Here is a 17,100-nt window from a genome sequence, read left to right on the forward strand (position 1 = left end):
CAATTACAATTTATAGGATTGAAAAATAATGCCCAGTTTACTTGTAATGATTTAGAAATAAAATTCAAATTCATGGTGTCCTGACATCTACTTTCTCAACGTAAGCATAATTTCAAGGCTTATAAATGTTTAACATATATTACCATCAAGTACTACTAGGGTATAATTAGTTTTAGTCAGTGTTAAGCTAAAGAGAAATGTTCTTATAGAATTGGTATTTTAGTGCAATCAAGTTTTAAAGTTGCAGAGATATCTGATTTGTATTCAAGTACAATTAACTGCTTTTAAAGAGTTTTATGTGATAGTAGTGGGGAGTGTTGGGTAAGCACTCTGATGCTGTATCTCTAAGAAGCATAAAAATAACTCGGAAATCACACAAATAATGTAAAAATTCAAAAGTGCAGAATCTCTGCCATTTTCAAACAATACCATCCTCCCTAAATCCTGCAGGTCCTCATCTTCTCTTTCTTCTTCCTTTGATGGCAAACTTCTTTAGAGGGTCTATGTGGATATCCGACTCTCCCTACCCTCTGTTCACTTCCTATTGTTGGTAATCAAATTACTACAAGATTTGGTGGCTTAAAACAAAACAAATTTATTACTTTATGTTGTAGATCGTTAAGTCTGACATGCATGTCATTGGGCTAAAATCAAGGTGTCAGCAGGGCTGCATTTATTCTGGAAGTTCTGGGGGAAAGTCTTGTTTCCTGGTCTTCTCCAGCTTCAAGAGGCTACCCACACTGGGGCTCATGGCCCCTTCCATCTTCAAAGCCAGCAATGGCAGTCAAGTCAACTGCTCACACCCGGTTACTCTAACCTCTTCTGTAGTCACATCTCCAGTGCACTCTCCTCTTTTGCTTTCCTCTTTCACTTTTAACCACCCTCCCCTGTGATCACACTGGGCCTGTCCAGGTAATCTGGGAAAATCCCCCTATTTTAAGGTAGCTGACTAACAATTTTAATTCCATCTGCAACCTTAATTCTCATCTGTCGTATAACCCGACATATTCATGGGTTCCAAGGATTAGGCTGTGAGCATTTCTGGGTGGCCATCATTCGGCCCACCACAGCCTCTATTTACTGCTTAACACACTACAGAACAACGTCCACCTTCATAATAGCACCGTAGACTAGGGTTAAAAACAACCTTGTGTTACCAGACAATGGATGCTTTTCAGCCCTCACATTACTTGACTTTTCAGCTGTACTTTGCAAACCAAGAGAAAGATTTCAAGGAGATTAAAGTAAGACTGGGGAACCACGCCTGTGGGTCCAGCCCACACTGACTTGCCCCAAAATGGCTGTGTTAAAGCCACTTAACTTGGGGTAGTCTGTTTTGCAAAACAGCTAATGGAGAAGACATTGGTAAGTTGTAAATCATGCTTAAAACCAAGGGACTTGCTTAAGGTGACACAAGTCCATCCGACTCCAAGATCTAAGAGCCCTGCATGATCTGACCTCACAACCACACAGCACAGGACTGTTTCCACTGGGTTCCCATTGACATTTTGGTAGCCCTCTACTGCTCCTATTTTCAGGCTACTACACATGCTGGGTGGAGCCCTGTGCCTGGAACATTCTTCCATATCCCCTCCTGTTGCTCACCTAACTTCTATTCTTCCTCTTAAATTACACTTTAAATGTCACTTCTCTGGGAAGGTCTTGCCTGACAACACAGACTAGACTTAGGTGTTTTCACGACTGACTTTCATTAGTGCCCTCTGCATCTCCTTCCGACTACTTGCTTCAACTAAGTACTCAGTTATGTGCTAATTTATTTAATGTCTGTCCCCCTTTTCGATTACAAGGCTCTGAGGGTAGAGAATCTTGTCTAGGTTGTTTGCTACTATTTCCAAGCACTTGGCACGGGGTAAGCAGGCTCATATTTGTAGCATGCATGAAGAGTTTTAGAATTGACAAAATCTTGATACAGTTCACCTCTTGTACCAAAGGGGTCAGTATCCCAAAGAGTCCTCCAGGAAACTTACATAATGAACTTGAATTTGAAGGCACATATCATCTCTCCTATGAACCATCATTTATTCGTCTACTTTTGAGACCTTCAAGAGTCCCTATGCTTCTAAACTGGCTTAGTATCAGGCCCATGGACTGAGGAAGAAGTCTTCACCCAAAAGTCTGGGTGAAGTTTATGTCTAGAGAAGTAACAAGTTACAGTGTATAAGACTTCTACCAGTGGGCAGCAATTCTAGTACTGTGACACATTAATATGTCCTTGTAGAAAATAATTAAAAATAATTATAAAGTGCCAGATCCTTCACAGTTCCCATTAAAATAATCTTTTTCTCTATTATGCTAGAATGATGTTCCTCTAATTTAGGTCAAATTTTTTTTTTCATACAAGGGATGCAATTTATGTCTTATTTCAAGGACACTTAACTGACACAGATATTTAACAACAGCAAGTAGATTCCGTTTTGTTGTTGTAGGGTTATCGCATCCTCAATAGTATTTCCTTCTTGGATTTAGGACAGCACACTCTGTGGTGTGGGTCTGTCTGTGTGTGTGTTTGGGAAAGGGGGAGGAGATTGGAAGAGAAAGAAGCAGCCTTTAAGCTAGTACATTTGTTTTTTAAAAACAATGAACTCATCTTCAGAACTCGACCTGAAGATCCCCACAAAATTTCCAGGATTCCAGCAACTCCCTATGACAAATTATTCATATTTTTGAGACAATATTTTATGGGGCTCTTATTAACAATACTGTACTGTATATTTGCAAGTTGCTAAGAGAGTAGGTCTTAAAAGTTCTCATCAGAAGAAAAAATTTTTGTAACTCTCTGAGGTGATGGGTGTTAACTAACTTAGTGTGGTAATCATTTCACAACATATAAACATATCAAATCATTATGTTGTACATCTTTAATATAATGTTATATGTCAATTACATCTCAGTAAGACTGGGGAAATATGTTATGGGATTAACATTAAAGTAAACAGCATCCGCTTTCAATCACAATTATTACTTTCTACGTATTATTTAATTTTTCCATTTCAAAACAAAAAAATAGGTACTCGAAATCACTTCTAAGTATTTGCAACAACGTTTTCTGTTCATGCTTTGAGTATACTGTTGAGAAGTCATGCAACAAGAGCATTAATAACATGGAACACGTTCACTTTGTTGAGAAGGAACATACATTGCTAGTTGGTAGAGGATAGTTTCAGCTGCTCAGACCCATGCACATCTGATGTGACTTACTGCTGAACGCAGAAACTCTCTGCTGTTCTTAGTTTATGTGCTTCTATTAATAGGTGGAGACACTGAAATCCACTCGAGATACTAAGTTTGGTGAGTCTTCAAATGTTACAAAAGACTACAGAAACGACCTACACAGCACTATTTTCCCCTGAGGGTATACAAGGATAACCATGGGAAGAGTTGGGTCAACTTTTGAAGGCTCTGTTTTGTTTATGTCATCTCATTGAAATCAGCTGGCAGGAGGGGAAGCAGAGCCAACAGACAAAACCAAGGGTGAAATCCTACATCTCCTGTTTTCAAAGGGAGATCTTCTAGTTCTACTTTCACTCTCCACAGATCTACTTATGTCTGGCAATACTCTGACCTCTAGTCATTTGACCTTTTTAATCTCAAATCCCTTTATTTAGCATTTCTCTCTCATGTTTCCTCTTACGGTGGCACCCTCCAAAGAGCTATCTGCTTTAAGTCCCATATTCTGCCCTCACCACTACTCCCACTGTGCACTATTACTTGGCCTTCTTTTATTTTCTTCCCCTACAAATTTTTCTCTTGCTTCGGATTGGCCTCAAATACATGAACTCCTACACATTCTGGTTCTCATTTCCACCTACTCTTCCTCCTCCAGACCACCCAAATCTCTCTTGATCGCACCTCTTCTTGTCTTGTATCTCAAGTACAGTCTTAATATGATATACCACACATACCTGAAAATAATTTCTTTTTAATGTCATGCCAAAGTCATCTTCCTTTTTTTTTTCTTTTGGTTTTAGCTCAACTTTCTAATAGCACTTCTTCATGAATGCATTCCAGCTTATCAAAATCATTATAAAGTTCTGACCAAGACATCTCTATCAGTGTTGGAAATTAGTCCTATTTACTTCAAAGCAAAGAAAAGGAAGTTCCTTCCATTACTGCCTGTTTTGCCAAGTACTACAGACTGCAATGTATCATGATCCACTCCAACTGCTCGCCCTGCAAAGTGTGAGATGATATTAAGACTCAAAAGTGAAACTTTAATGCTTTCAATAACTTCAATTCATATTGAAAGGATGACTCATGATACTGTCTACAAGGCCGGGGTGGCATTCATTATTAACAAAGCTCCTTGGCATCACCTTTATAAAACCCTTTGTGATTTGTTTCTTCACTCTCTTCTTTAGTGTCTTAATTCTACTGATAAATCTGATAGTTTATACAGTCATAAATCAGCTGGTATTTTGACAAAATTACCATTAACAGATCAGAGAATACCAAAAGAAAAATTGTTTTTATAGATTATTTTCCACAGAGAATTCTCTCCCACTGTTAGTTAAAATGAATACAATTTTAAGAGACAGAGAGAGAGAGAGAGAGAGAGAACAAGAATAGATTAAAATATTTTTATATTTCTTGTTATAACCATACAGAGAGAGGTACAAAGAAAGTTATAAAAGGAAGTACGTATGGTTTGCATGTTATAAGACTTGGAAAGGCTAAATAATTATATAACGGAGAAAACCCATTAAATCCATATGATACCATTAGATGTAAATTACAACAGAGCCTAAGAAGATATTCATGATGTAGAATTAAAAAAAAAAAAACAACCCACAGAAATGCGACTTCCAACAGATGGAGTATACAGGAGTAGTCAACAAATTACAGCCCAGGAGACAAGTCTAGTCACTGCTACTGAGCCCTAAGGTAGAAGACAGTAAAACAACAGAAATGAATGGAAGACAATTACAACTAAACCAGGTGTATTGTAGGAAACAATCGTACCTACGCAGTTCTGACAGAAACACTATACTCCGTATCTGGCAAGTGTCAAGGGTAAGCATCTGTCAAGATAATACTAACGTTACAATAATCTTATCGTTTGGAGAAGCCTGTGCCAATCAGGCAAATTTTATCCCAAGAGAACGAGACTGGTCAAGAAATGCCCAGTGAGCCATGAATCCGAGGAGGAATGTGACAGCAACCTAGTTGTGGGTATCCACGTCAGCTCCCAACACATCCTAAAGAACAGCAAGAATGGTAATAAATCTCATAACCTGTTCCTTCAGCAAAACTTAGAGACAAACCAGTCAGTGTGCCATGAGCAGGCTGAGAAAGAATGGGACAGGACACAAGTACCATGGAGGGGGTAAGAAAATGCAGTCAGACAGCAGGTATAAAATTAATGTACAAAGACTGTCAGCTCTCAGCTAGAAGATACAGTAGAAGAGAAGACCCCATTTACAATGGTGACACGTGGCAGATTATCTAAGATTAACTTAAGAAATGTGGGTGGGAGGAAAATGAGAAACGCTCCTGTAGGTCTCAGAATTCAACACATGAGAAAAGACATACCGTGTTCTTAAGCAGGAATAACCCGTTTCATAAAAATGTCAATTCTCCCTAAATTTGTTTTAATTTAAAACAATCCCAATAAAAACACCCTAACAAGCTCAACACCCATACAGAACTCAACAATTTGATTCTAAAGCTCATGTTGAAAAATAAACAAACGCGATGGCCCCCCAAAAGGTTCTGAGGACCAGCCTTGCCAGGTATTAAAGCACACTGTAGAACTTGGATAAACTAAAATAGCATGATTATGGCCGGTGATTCAACAAACCAAACAGAGCAGAGAATCAAGAAACAGACTCTGATGTATATGAGAATTTAAAATATGGGAAAGGCAGAGCCTCGGGTCAGTGGAAATTTGGACTTTTTTTTACTAAATGGTACTGAGAAAACCAGTAGTCATACGAAAAAGATTAGGTTGGATACTTATTTTATGTTATACGCAAAGAAAAATGCTCCATGTATCAAAGTACTCAATCCAAAAAATAAGACTATATAAGCACTGGAAAAAAACATCACTGAGTTCTTTTATAACCCTCAAATTTGAGGAGATCTTTTATGAGGATTTTTATGACTGAAAATCTGTAAGCCATAAAAATAGTTTTAAAATAAATTCCACTACACATAAATTTAAATTGTTTACCTGGTAAAAACATCGTAAAGTCAAGAGGCAAATGGAAAGCAGGGGAAATTTTACAATGCATATTGCAAATGGTTCCTCTCTCTAAGAGCTCCTCGAAAATTAAGAAAAAAATGAGCAAAGGGTACAAATGATTTTCAGATAAAAACCCCAGATGACCTTTAAAACATAAGCAAAGATGTTCACTGTCACTAACAAGACCGTACATTAGCTCTATACTGAGATGCAACTCCTCGCCTGTGAGACCAGGAAACACCCACGAGTTCAATCGTGCTCCACAGACAAACAGGCACTCGAGGACAATGCTGGTGGGAGTATAAAATGATGCAACTGCTATGGAAGGGTATATGCAAAATACAGACCTAGAAAGCCTATGGTTTTTTCCTACGCAAGTGGGAAATTACATGTGCAAAGTTGTATCTGAAGCCTCAAAATAAGATTAGAACCAGCCCAAAGACCCAGTCATACAGAACTGGTTATGTACACCATAGAACAGAATGGCATTGCTACAAAGGAAATTTAAAAGAATGAGATTTTTTTTTTATGATTTTAGTTTTAAGTAATCTCCACACCCAATGTGGGGCTCGAACCTACAACCCCAAGATCAAGAGTCACATGCTCTACCGACTGAGCCAACCAGGCATCCCAAGAATGAGAAGATCTTTATGAACTTATGCAGGGTGAGCTCTAGGACACACTTGTAAGTGAAAAAGAGAGCAATCAGAACAGTACACGGGACAAGCTACCTCTGGTTATGACTGTTGGTAGTTGATATCAGGCACCCTGAAATACAGGCCTACTGGAGTTTGCTTTTTTTTTTTTTTTTTTTAATTTTTTTTTTTTTTTAACGTTTATTTATTTTTGAGACAGAGAGAGACAAAGCATGAACGGGGGAGGGTCAGAGAGAGGGAGACGCAGAATCTGAAACAGGCTCCAGGCTCCGAGCTGTCAGCACAGAGCCCGACGCGGGGCTCGAACTCACGGACCGCGAGATCATGACCTGAGCCGAAGTCGGCTGCTTAACCGACTGAGCCACCCAGGCGCCCCTGGAGTTTGCTTTTTAACGTCTCGCTTTGAATGCAGACAGTTAAAGGAAATGATTCTTGCCTTTCCGTTAGAAACCGTGTCTCAGGGTAACCAAAGAATTACAGTGGATGACAGAAAGCCACACTTGACGAAAGAATGCCAGCCAATAAACATAGAAGAAATGATAGACATAGAAAATCACCACTTTGCAACTCATAATTCGTTGATTTTAGCAAGTAATTATCAAGTATTAATTGTTAAAACCATAAAGTGCCAAAACATCATGCAAATTATTTTCACTAATAAGGAAAAAACATAATTCTGTTATAAAGGGATCAGACTGTCACCTCTCTTAGTCTTCACATTACTAACAACCAGATAATGGGTTTCTCCTGATGCGATACAATACGAAACATGCAACACCACCTACGATTTATTCCAGCTAAAATAGTGAACGTCAATCTATCAAGACCAGATCTAACTTCCCAACTACTAGAATTCAGTAGAGAGAGGGATAAGCTAAAAGATACTACAAGATAATTTCTCAGACCAGTAAGCCATGGATACAAAAAAGGGTAGGTTCCAGATTAAGAGACTTCAAGGACATAACAACCAAGTACATGTTCCTGGACTGGATCCTGGTTTGGACGAATCAGCTGAAAAAGATGCTATGTGACAATTAGTGAAATGTGAATATGGCCTTGTGTGGTAGATGGCCACCAATTATTTGTAGTCCCCTCATCAGGAAGTGAGGTCTTTGGCGAGCATGCGAACAGGGACCCTCCCGCACTGTGGGTAGGAATGCGCCCTGGTGCAGCCACTGTGGAAGACAGTATGGAGGTTCCTCAAAAACTAAAAATGGAACTACCATATGATCCAGCAACTGCATTCTGGGTATTTTTCTGAAGAAAATGCAAACACTAACTTCAAAAGATATATGCCCTCCTCCCGTGTTCACTGCATCATTATACTTACAATAGCCAAGATATAGAAATAACCTAAGCATCCATCAATGAATGAATAAAGAAAATGTGGTATATATACACAGTGGGAGTATTATTCAGCCATAAAAAAGAATGAAATCATGACATTTGTGACAACATGAATGGACCTTGAGGGCATTATGCTAAGTGAGATAAATCAGAGACAGAAAGACAAATATTATATGATCTTACTTATATGCCGAACCTTAAAAAAGAAACAAAAGACAAACAGAAACCAAGCTTATAAATAGAACACTTAGGTGGTTGCCAGAGGCAGGGATGAGGATTAGTAGGTGACATGAGTGATGAGAGTCAAAAGGTACAAACTTTTTGGGGCGCCTGGGTGGCTCAGTTGGTTAAGCGACCAACTCTTGATTTTGGCTCAGGTCATGATCTCACACTTCGTGAGTTCAAGCCCTGCGTCAGGCTCTGTGCTGATGGTGTGGAGCCTGCTTGGGAATTTCTCTCTCCCTCTCTCTCTCTGCCCCTTCAGAGCTCTCTCTCTCTCTCTCCCTCTTTGAAAATAAATAAATATACATTTTTTTAAAAAGGTACAAACTTTCAGTTACAAAACAGGTCATGGAGATGTCACGTACAGCAGGGCAACTAGAGTTAGTAATATTGTGTTGCATATTTGAAAGTTGCTGAGAGAGTACATCTTCAAAGTTCTCATAACAAAATTCTGTAACTACGTGTACTGAGGGACATTAACCAGATATACTGTGGTGATCATTTTGCAATATATACAAATACCAAACCATTATACTGTATACCTAAGACTAATATAATGCTGTATGTCTATTAGATCTTAATTTAAAAAAAAAAAAACTAAACTAAAAAAAAGGTGGAAGGGAGTTTATTTCTCTACCCATCAAATCCAGGCTGGTCTCCAGTCAGAGGTGAGGCTGCATGAGTTCTAGAGCCTGGCCTTGGGAGGCCTTGCAGCCTCAACCTTTGCCCTCTCGGCTGCTGCCCTCTCGGCTGCTGTGCTAGGAAGAAACTGATCTACTGCCCTGGAGGACGACAGGCCACGCAGAGAAGAGAGGTGCCCGAGACAACTGCCAGCACTCGCTTTCGGACACGAGAGAGTAACCATCTTGGCAATTTAAGTCCAGCCAACCCTGCAGCTAGCTGAGCACCATCCCACGAGCAGGTCTGGGCTCCACCGGCAGAGCTCCGCCCGGCCAACCCACAAAATGACGAGAAAACAAATCCTTGCTGCAGCAACTACTTTGTAGAGCAGTTTGTTATATGCACAATACATCACTGGTACCACTGGGTATTAAATGAAGTGAAAGTTTATTAACCAGGAAAAGCAGGCATCATCAGCTGAAGAAAGGATGTTGGGTGCAAACCGTAGGTAGCACGGGACCACCTCATCTGACAAAACGTGCCTGCATGCGGACACACAGACAAAAAGATCTAGGATACACATACTAAGTAATAACCGAGCGATACAGAATGAGGTAAACTCCCAGTAGTGAAAAGGTTTTCTTATTTTTGCTTTCTGACATCTTTTATTTCTTATTTTTGCTTTTCCGTATTTTCCATATGCATATATGTGCTTTTACAGTAATAGTTTTAAAAATATATTATTTTTTTTTAAAAAAGGTCTATAATATTTACTTCAGACCAAAAGGTCAGCTGGGCAGGCATCTGGGTGGCTCAGCTGGTTAAGCATCCAGCTTTGGCCCAGGTCATGATCTCACGGTGCACAAGCCCACGCCGGGCTCCCTGCTGTCAGTGCTGAGCCCACTTTGGATCCTCCATTCCACGCCCCCATCACTGCCCCTTCCCCACTCATGTGCTTTCTCTCTCTCTCTCAAAAATAATAAATTTTAAAAAAATTTAAAAAAAAAAAAAAAGGTCAGATAGGTCCCTGAAGAGCTCAACGTGAAAATTCTATCTCTAATCTATAAACTTAACAGATAGTTATGGGCTGAACTCTGTCCTCCCTGCCTGCCCTAAATTAATCTATTGAAGCCCTAACCCCCACTACCTCAGAACATGACTGTATTTGGGGACAGGGTCTTCAAAGGTAATTAAATTACTAAAATGAGGCATTCGGGGTGGGCCCTAATCCAATCAGACTCGTATCCTTATAAGAGGACTATTGAACACATAAAGCACCATCGGGTGTGATGCACAGAGAGGGGACTGTTGGAAGAGGCAGCAAGAGGACGGCCATCTGCCAGTCATGGAGAGAGGCCTGGAACAGACTTTCCTTATGGCCCTCAGAGGAAACCAACCCTACCGGCACCTTGATCTGGGACTTCCAGCCGCCACAACAGTGAGGAAAACAGACGTCTGTTGTTTCAGCCCCCTGTCTGTGGTATTTTGTTACAGCAGCTCAAAGGGACTAAGATGAGGACTAAGTGCATAGCACAACATTTGGAAAACTGGCCTAGTGTGCATTCTAAGCATTGCAAACTGAACCATAAAAACAGTTGATAATAAAGCCTTGCTCAAAGATTCTGCAAAGTTTCGATTTTAAAGCCAAAAAAACAACTATTAACATGCACAATGAGAAATTATGTTAAATACATCAACAGAGAGAGGAAGTAGAGGGCATGCGTTCCAAAGGTACTGCCTCACTCATGATGGAGCCAGCGTGCTATTCTAGTCCACATTCTACTCCTGAGATGGCTCGAGAAACAGGTTTTCTTGTTTTCTTCTGTATTTATTTATGGGCCACTAACAAAGAGCAAAATTAATGGAGAACCAACAGCTAAAAAGCAATACTATTAAAGACTATTGTTTTGTTTTGCTTTGTTTTTAAATGTTTATTTTTGAGAAAGACAGAGTACAAGGGAGAGAATCCGAAGCAGGCTCCAGGCTCCGAGCTGTCAGCACAGAGCCCAACATGGGGCTCGAACCCACGAACTGCGAGATCATGACCTGAGCCGAAGTCAGACGCTTAACCAACAGAGCCACCCCGGGCACCCCAAGACTATTGTTTTTTAATCAAATACAAAATCGTCCATTCATCTACTTCTAAATTAAAAACATGATTTACCAAACTACACGATTTACGATAAACAGTAAAAGAAAAGACCGAGTCCAGTTATGGTGCGAGAACAGGAAGAAGAGGAGCGGAAGAGAAAAGCTGCTCTGTGGTGGTGCAGAGTCTGGGAGTGTGGCTGCTTGCCACGTCAGGCTCACACTACTTACATGATCTTAGGCACATGATTTCACTTTGATGAGCCAGCTCTTTATAAGGGGAGAAGCTTAAACAAGATAATTACATCTCAAGCAGTGTTCATGGACTTCCTAAAGCTTCCCTGGAGATTCTTGTAGGGTGGGTATAGAAATACACTGGCAGGACTTTGTGCCCTTGGGCTTAGATTCAAGCAGGGGTACTCATTTCTATTTGTTTTCCATTTGAATGTTTGCGTCGTCACTTGAGGGAAGAGTTCTCCTGCCATAAGTGTTCAAAATCATTGTACGAAAGTGTTCTGTGCCATATACCTGGGATACTCCGGGAATACGTATTTAAGAATCAGTAAGTAACAAAGCTGAGCAGGTAGGCCCAGGAGGCAGAAAGAAGAGCCAAATGGTAACTGACTTGCAGGAACACCGGGTAGATGATGATGGTAACAGGGGACCCTGACAGGGCAAGGGAGAATGTGACCTCTACATATACAAGATTTAGGACTGTTAGTTGACGGTAAGCATTCCAAACTGAGCCTGAAGTGTAACTTCATGACTCAAAAAGTGAATGCAACTTTAGGCGTCATTGATGAAAGTATAATTTCCAAAATAAAGGCATTCGACAAAATTGTCAAATATATAAGAACCTACCTGTCTGTACTACCAATAATCCAAGAGTATAGGCAGCACTGTTTGGCGGACTTTGAAATGAGTCAGACCCGAGTTCCAATCTTCATTCTCAAGTTTACACAAGATATGTTACTTCAGGAGATATAGCTTCTAGAACCATCAACATCACTAATGAGGGGACTCTAGCGGCACTGTCGTGAGGGCTAGTGATCACCATGGATAATACTTGGCACGTAGCATGGTGCAGGCACACCATTCACACTCAAGAAATAGGTGACGCTTACAGAGCACGATGTGGACTTCTATCTCCTCTAACCCTCAGAACAGTTCGAGAACCAGGGGAGCATATCACATAAATGCAAATTATCACAAGGGTGGGACTAAAGTGGAACAGATGAAATAGTCAATGAGGACAGAGTACAGCATCACCATTTATCATTAGGAGGAAGAGAAAACGCTGCGACTTTCCCGTGAGGCAATCTGGCAACGTGTAACAGAGGACATTTCCAAAGTTCATACATGATGGGCCAACTCTGTTTGGGAAAGGAAAGGATTCAGAAAGTGTCTGTGGGTAGAAATGGGAGTGCCCCCATTGACTGGCTGGTGAGCATCTCCTTTAAATGCAGATTTTTCACCAAAAAAGCAAAGCATCTCCAAGAATAGAAGTCTCCCTTTTATCTTTTTCCCCAACTACCAGTTTCCACAAATATCCCTTTTTCAGCCCGAACGTGGAAAGCTCCTGAGAACTCCTGAGGCAGAAACTGTGGCCCATGTCACCGTTCCAGTCCCCACATTTGAGTGGAAGCACAATGCCCAGGGAAGCAGACCCCCCCTAATGACTCAAGTATTCCTTAAGACCAATAAAGGAATGTGGAATAGAAGTATATAAACCCCTTCAGGGTGGGAGGTCCCAAATCCAGAACAACTCATGGTGTTCAAGGAACTGCCGTCACAGAAAGAATGAGAGTCAAACCGTTTCATTTCTTCTAAGTCTGAAGGAGGCGGTCCTTTGAGTTCATTGCAACTCAAGACCCAAGGGAAAAAGTGTTCTGGTAAAAAGAACAACTGACAACCGAGGGCCAATGGACACTTACCCAAAATGAGATGAAGTTTGGTTTCTGTCTGGAAAGCATAGTGCAACGTCACCAAAAATGCTGACTGCCTGATGTGCTCCAGGACTTGCCGCTCTGTCCTTGTGTGCTCTGTGGTTTTGGCCTTTTGAACTATCGTTGCCTTTTTCAGTACTTTCATGGCATACAGCTTTCCAGTATCGTGACCGCTGATTTTACGAACCAGAAATACTTTTCCATAAGCTGAAAATGAAAAGAAAAAAGAAAAAGAATGAAAATACTACACAGAACGGTAATCTATTGGCAGGTGAAAGTTACGAGATGCGCGACAAACTTTCCTTGATGAAAAAGTACCTTTATTGCGGTTTCAAATAAAACAGCTTTGACAGATTTCTTTCGTTGTAGGCCAAATATATTTCTAGGTCTAAACCTTGGTATTTACATATTTCACCACTGCTGACAGCGTTATGTTTTCACTCTTTTACTGGTATTTTCTCCTCAATATTTTTAGCTGTAGGGAACTAGCTGCTATTATGGTCAATTAACCACAATCTCATTCTGGAACAACTAGGACATTTTAGACATCAGATAAAATCTTCAGGTTTTGCTGTTGATGTAAACAAATGAAAACAGTTCTTAAGAATCTCATACACATATAAACCTAGCACCTCGACTCTCCCTCTATATTTAATAAAAAATCTAAAGAAACGTAAGCTGACATTATATAAACAGAAGAGATCTTCAGACTTAGAAAACACTAAAATACCTTAACTTGTAAGCATCCTGACAGAAAAGCCCCTTTACATCTTTGGGCAGTAATTCATGGCTCAGTAGGTCAACCTCAAAAAGTTTTCCCTAAGGGCTCAGTTGGACAAATCCTGTGTGTGGTGCCACTCCCCCAGATGGAGGAACTGGGGCCGAATGTGCAGGTATCTGCATTTATTTCCCTAGAGAAAGGCGAAGAGGGCAGGAAGGGGTAGGAGGAGGAGGGTGAAGGAAAGGCAGACAAAAACACTGTGAGAGGGAAGGGGTAGGTCCCCAATGCATCTCTACAGTGTATTAAAATTCTCTTTCCTTTGAAACACCTCCTGGGTGGGTAAGCCCAGTCCCACTTTTGAAGTTCAACACTTTATTTATTTTCAGAGAGAAAGAGCACAAGCGGGGGAAGAGCAGAGAGGGAAGGAGAAAGAGCGAGAGAGAGAGAGAATCCCAAGCGGGCTCTGTACCATCAGAGCAGAGCCCAATGCAGGGCTTGAACTCACTAACCGTGAGATCATGACGTGAGCTGAGGTAAAGAGTCGGACACTTAACCGACAGTGCCACCCAGGCACCCCAAGTTTGATACTTTCATCAGACCATTCTGGAGTTAGTCTGAGTTCTGACCCAGACCTTCCCTCCAGGGCCTCCCTGCACCCTGCCCACACCTCTACGGTATTTAGCCCATAATTCTGTTCTGATCCACTCACTAGTGTGAGAGCGCTTAAAGGGAGGGGCTCCTGTATACTCCACGTTATTCAGGTCAGTCCTTCGAGAAGTAAATTAGTACCAACACATGACAGACATATACATATGGATTGGTGAAAGGCTGGAATACTCCTGACGAGGACGCTTTCTAAGGAACTTGCTTATGCCAGGCTCTGTGCTGAACACATTCCACACACTGGTTCACTTAATCCTCGGAACAGCTAGTGAAGGTGGGACTTTTAGTAATTGCATGTTACAGATAAGAAACGGGTTCCAGGACTGTAAGGAACTGGCCAAAAGACTTGGGTAAGCGGTGGCAGAATGGGTACAAACTTCAGGGACCACGCTTTGGGCTGAAAATGAATTTAAGAGATGATTCTTCGCAAATACTAGAAATCGGATGCTCTGGTTTTAGTAAAATCACTACCATAATCATACTGAACACATTCTGGAATACAGAGAAAGTGCATAAAGGGTTTGTGTCCTACCCCATTGTAAATAAAATGATCACAGACTGAGATTTTAGTGAGGTAGAGGTGAACAAAAAAAACCAAAATGACAACTTTCTGAAGCCAACAAATTAACCTAAAGTATAAAAATGAAAAAAGCTCATCTATTCCAGAAGCCCTGCCAGGAAGCTGGAAAATATTCTGATGAAGCGTGCTATATCTTCCACAGAGTCAGCCATGACAGAAACTCGGGAGGAAGTCAAGTCCTCTACAAGTATGGGGCTTTTGTGTTCCCTACACACACAGCACCCGCCCAGACCCCCCCGTTCTCTGAGACTCCCGTCTCCAGAATGCTCCGGTCCTTAGAAATTATGTGTGCTGTCCAACAAAGCAAATCTTCCCAAGACATCACTGAAAGATGGCTGTTCAGCTTATAGCTAGCTAGTCTTTCAGCCTAAGTGTTGACCGTGTGGCTGAAAGACGGCAGGGTGTTAGCACTTAACATCTGAGTACTTGCCAGGCACTGTAGAGGTATATTAACTCCTTCAATTCCTACATCATCCCTGTAAGTAGGGGAGAAGGATTACCACACTGAGAAACTGAAGCATCGAAGACCATACTTGCCCACCTGGCCCTGCGTCCCACACGCTTAGCTCTGCTCCATCCGCCTCCCTTCAGCGGACGACCTCACAGGCAAATAAATAGGGAGTGAGACATTAAACAGAAGTCACGATAGAAGTAAGGTGGGTTTTTGGTGTGCTGGACACGGGGCCGTTAACTTTTATGAGGAGAAAGTCTTGCAAAGTAGCCTATTTTATTGAGGGGGAGAAGGGATGGAAATATTAGAAAATGTTCCTTTTATCGAGTGGACACAGACCTTTTTTATAATATTTATCTGTTGGTCCTTCTATACCCTCTGGACTTGCAAAAAGAGTATTACCCTTCCCTGTAAGATCATTTTTTAAATACTTAAAAACACTACCATGCCATCTCACCTATGCAAAATGTCCTTATTCCCTAAGCCAAACTTAAAGTAAATGATTTTGAGACTTCTCACCACTAGGAGGTTCCACTGACGTACTCTGTGAGTTACAAATATTTTTTCTTTGATTTCTTTCCTATTACTTTAACTCTTAAAAATTTTTTTTAAAAATGTTTATTTTTGAGTGAGAGAGAGAGAGAGAGCGAGCAAGGGAGGGGCAGAGAGACAGGAAGACACAGAATCCAAAGTAGGCTCCAGGCTCGGAGCTGTCAGCACGGAGCCCAACATGGGGCTCAAAACCATAGATCATGACCTGAGCTGAAGTCGGACGCTCAACCGACTGAGCTGCCCAGGTGCCCCTCTTTCCTATTACTTTAAAACTATGTCCTATTTTATTGGGGAGCCTGGGTGGCTCAGTCGGTTAAGCGTCTGACTTCGGCTCAGCTCATGATCTATCTCATGGTCGGTGAGTTTGAGCCCTGTATCAGGCTCTGTGCTGACAGCTGGGAGCCTAGAGCCTGCTTCAGATTCTGTGTCTCCCTCTCTCTCTCTCTGCCCCTCCCTCACTCATGCTCTGTCTCTCTGTCTCTAAAAAATGAATAAATGTTAAGAAATTTTTAAAAAATGTCCTATTATGCTAAATACGAGGTAGCACAGGATGCTAATGTATGTGGTCAAATAATATAAAATCATCCTGCTGCTACATTATATACTGTCAAATAGTAAACAGTCATCCACCTTGCCATGTGATGAGATCCAGAAGCTTACCAATAACATAAGCTAAAGACTGCATATATCCTGCCAATACAATTATTTTCCCTATCAGAAAGCGTCAGGGAAAAGAAAGAAGGATAAAGCTTACAAATCTTCTGTTTTTACTTTTATAGTTGCCACGATTAACTAAGGCTACAGTACTTTTATCACATAGTAAGTGCCAAAGGTGTTTATGTCAACAAAATTCAACAAGTGCCTTACAACATTCCACACAACAAACACTTCAGACAAGTAGGATCCTAGGAGTAGGATGCCTAACTAAAACATAGTTGTGTCCAAACAGCCTTGTTTTTGAAGCACCCATAAGGCTGCTTGTCACACTGCAGAGGGGAAGAAAACCCAGTCGCTACGCCCTCCCTGGGTAAACTGGGTTGCAGATGAGTAC

The 17,100-nt window shown here is 41.1% G+C and overlaps 1 protein-coding gene across 11 annotated transcripts in view; it reads right to left on the reverse strand.

Annotated features, from left to right (window-relative positions):
- The window catches only part of RPS6KA5 (ribosomal protein S6 kinase A5), a 183,102-nt gene that overhangs the window by 97,462 nt on the left and 68,540 nt on the right, over positions 1–17,100 (reverse strand). For 9 of the 11 annotated variants that reach the window (XR_006705258.1, XR_006705257.1, XM_045451873.1 and 6 more), the window contains one exon: positions 13,071–13,289. Coding sequence is in view for 9 of the 11 variants with exons in the window: in XM_045451873.1 (XP_045307829.1) it covers positions 13,071–13,289 (219 nt within the window). In the remaining 2 variants the exon portion in view is untranslated. Of the gene's footprint in view, positions 1–13,070; positions 13,290–17,100 lie in introns of those variants that run through there. The other 2 variants (XM_045451876.1, XM_045451875.1) reach the window with 1 other exon arrangement.

This window comes from Leopardus geoffroyi, chromosome B3 (assembly GCF_018350155.1).
Source record: "Leopardus geoffroyi isolate Oge1 chromosome B3, O.geoffroyi_Oge1_pat1.0, whole genome shotgun sequence".
Classification (NCBI taxonomy): domain Eukaryota; kingdom Metazoa; phylum Chordata; class Mammalia; order Carnivora; family Felidae; genus Leopardus; species Leopardus geoffroyi.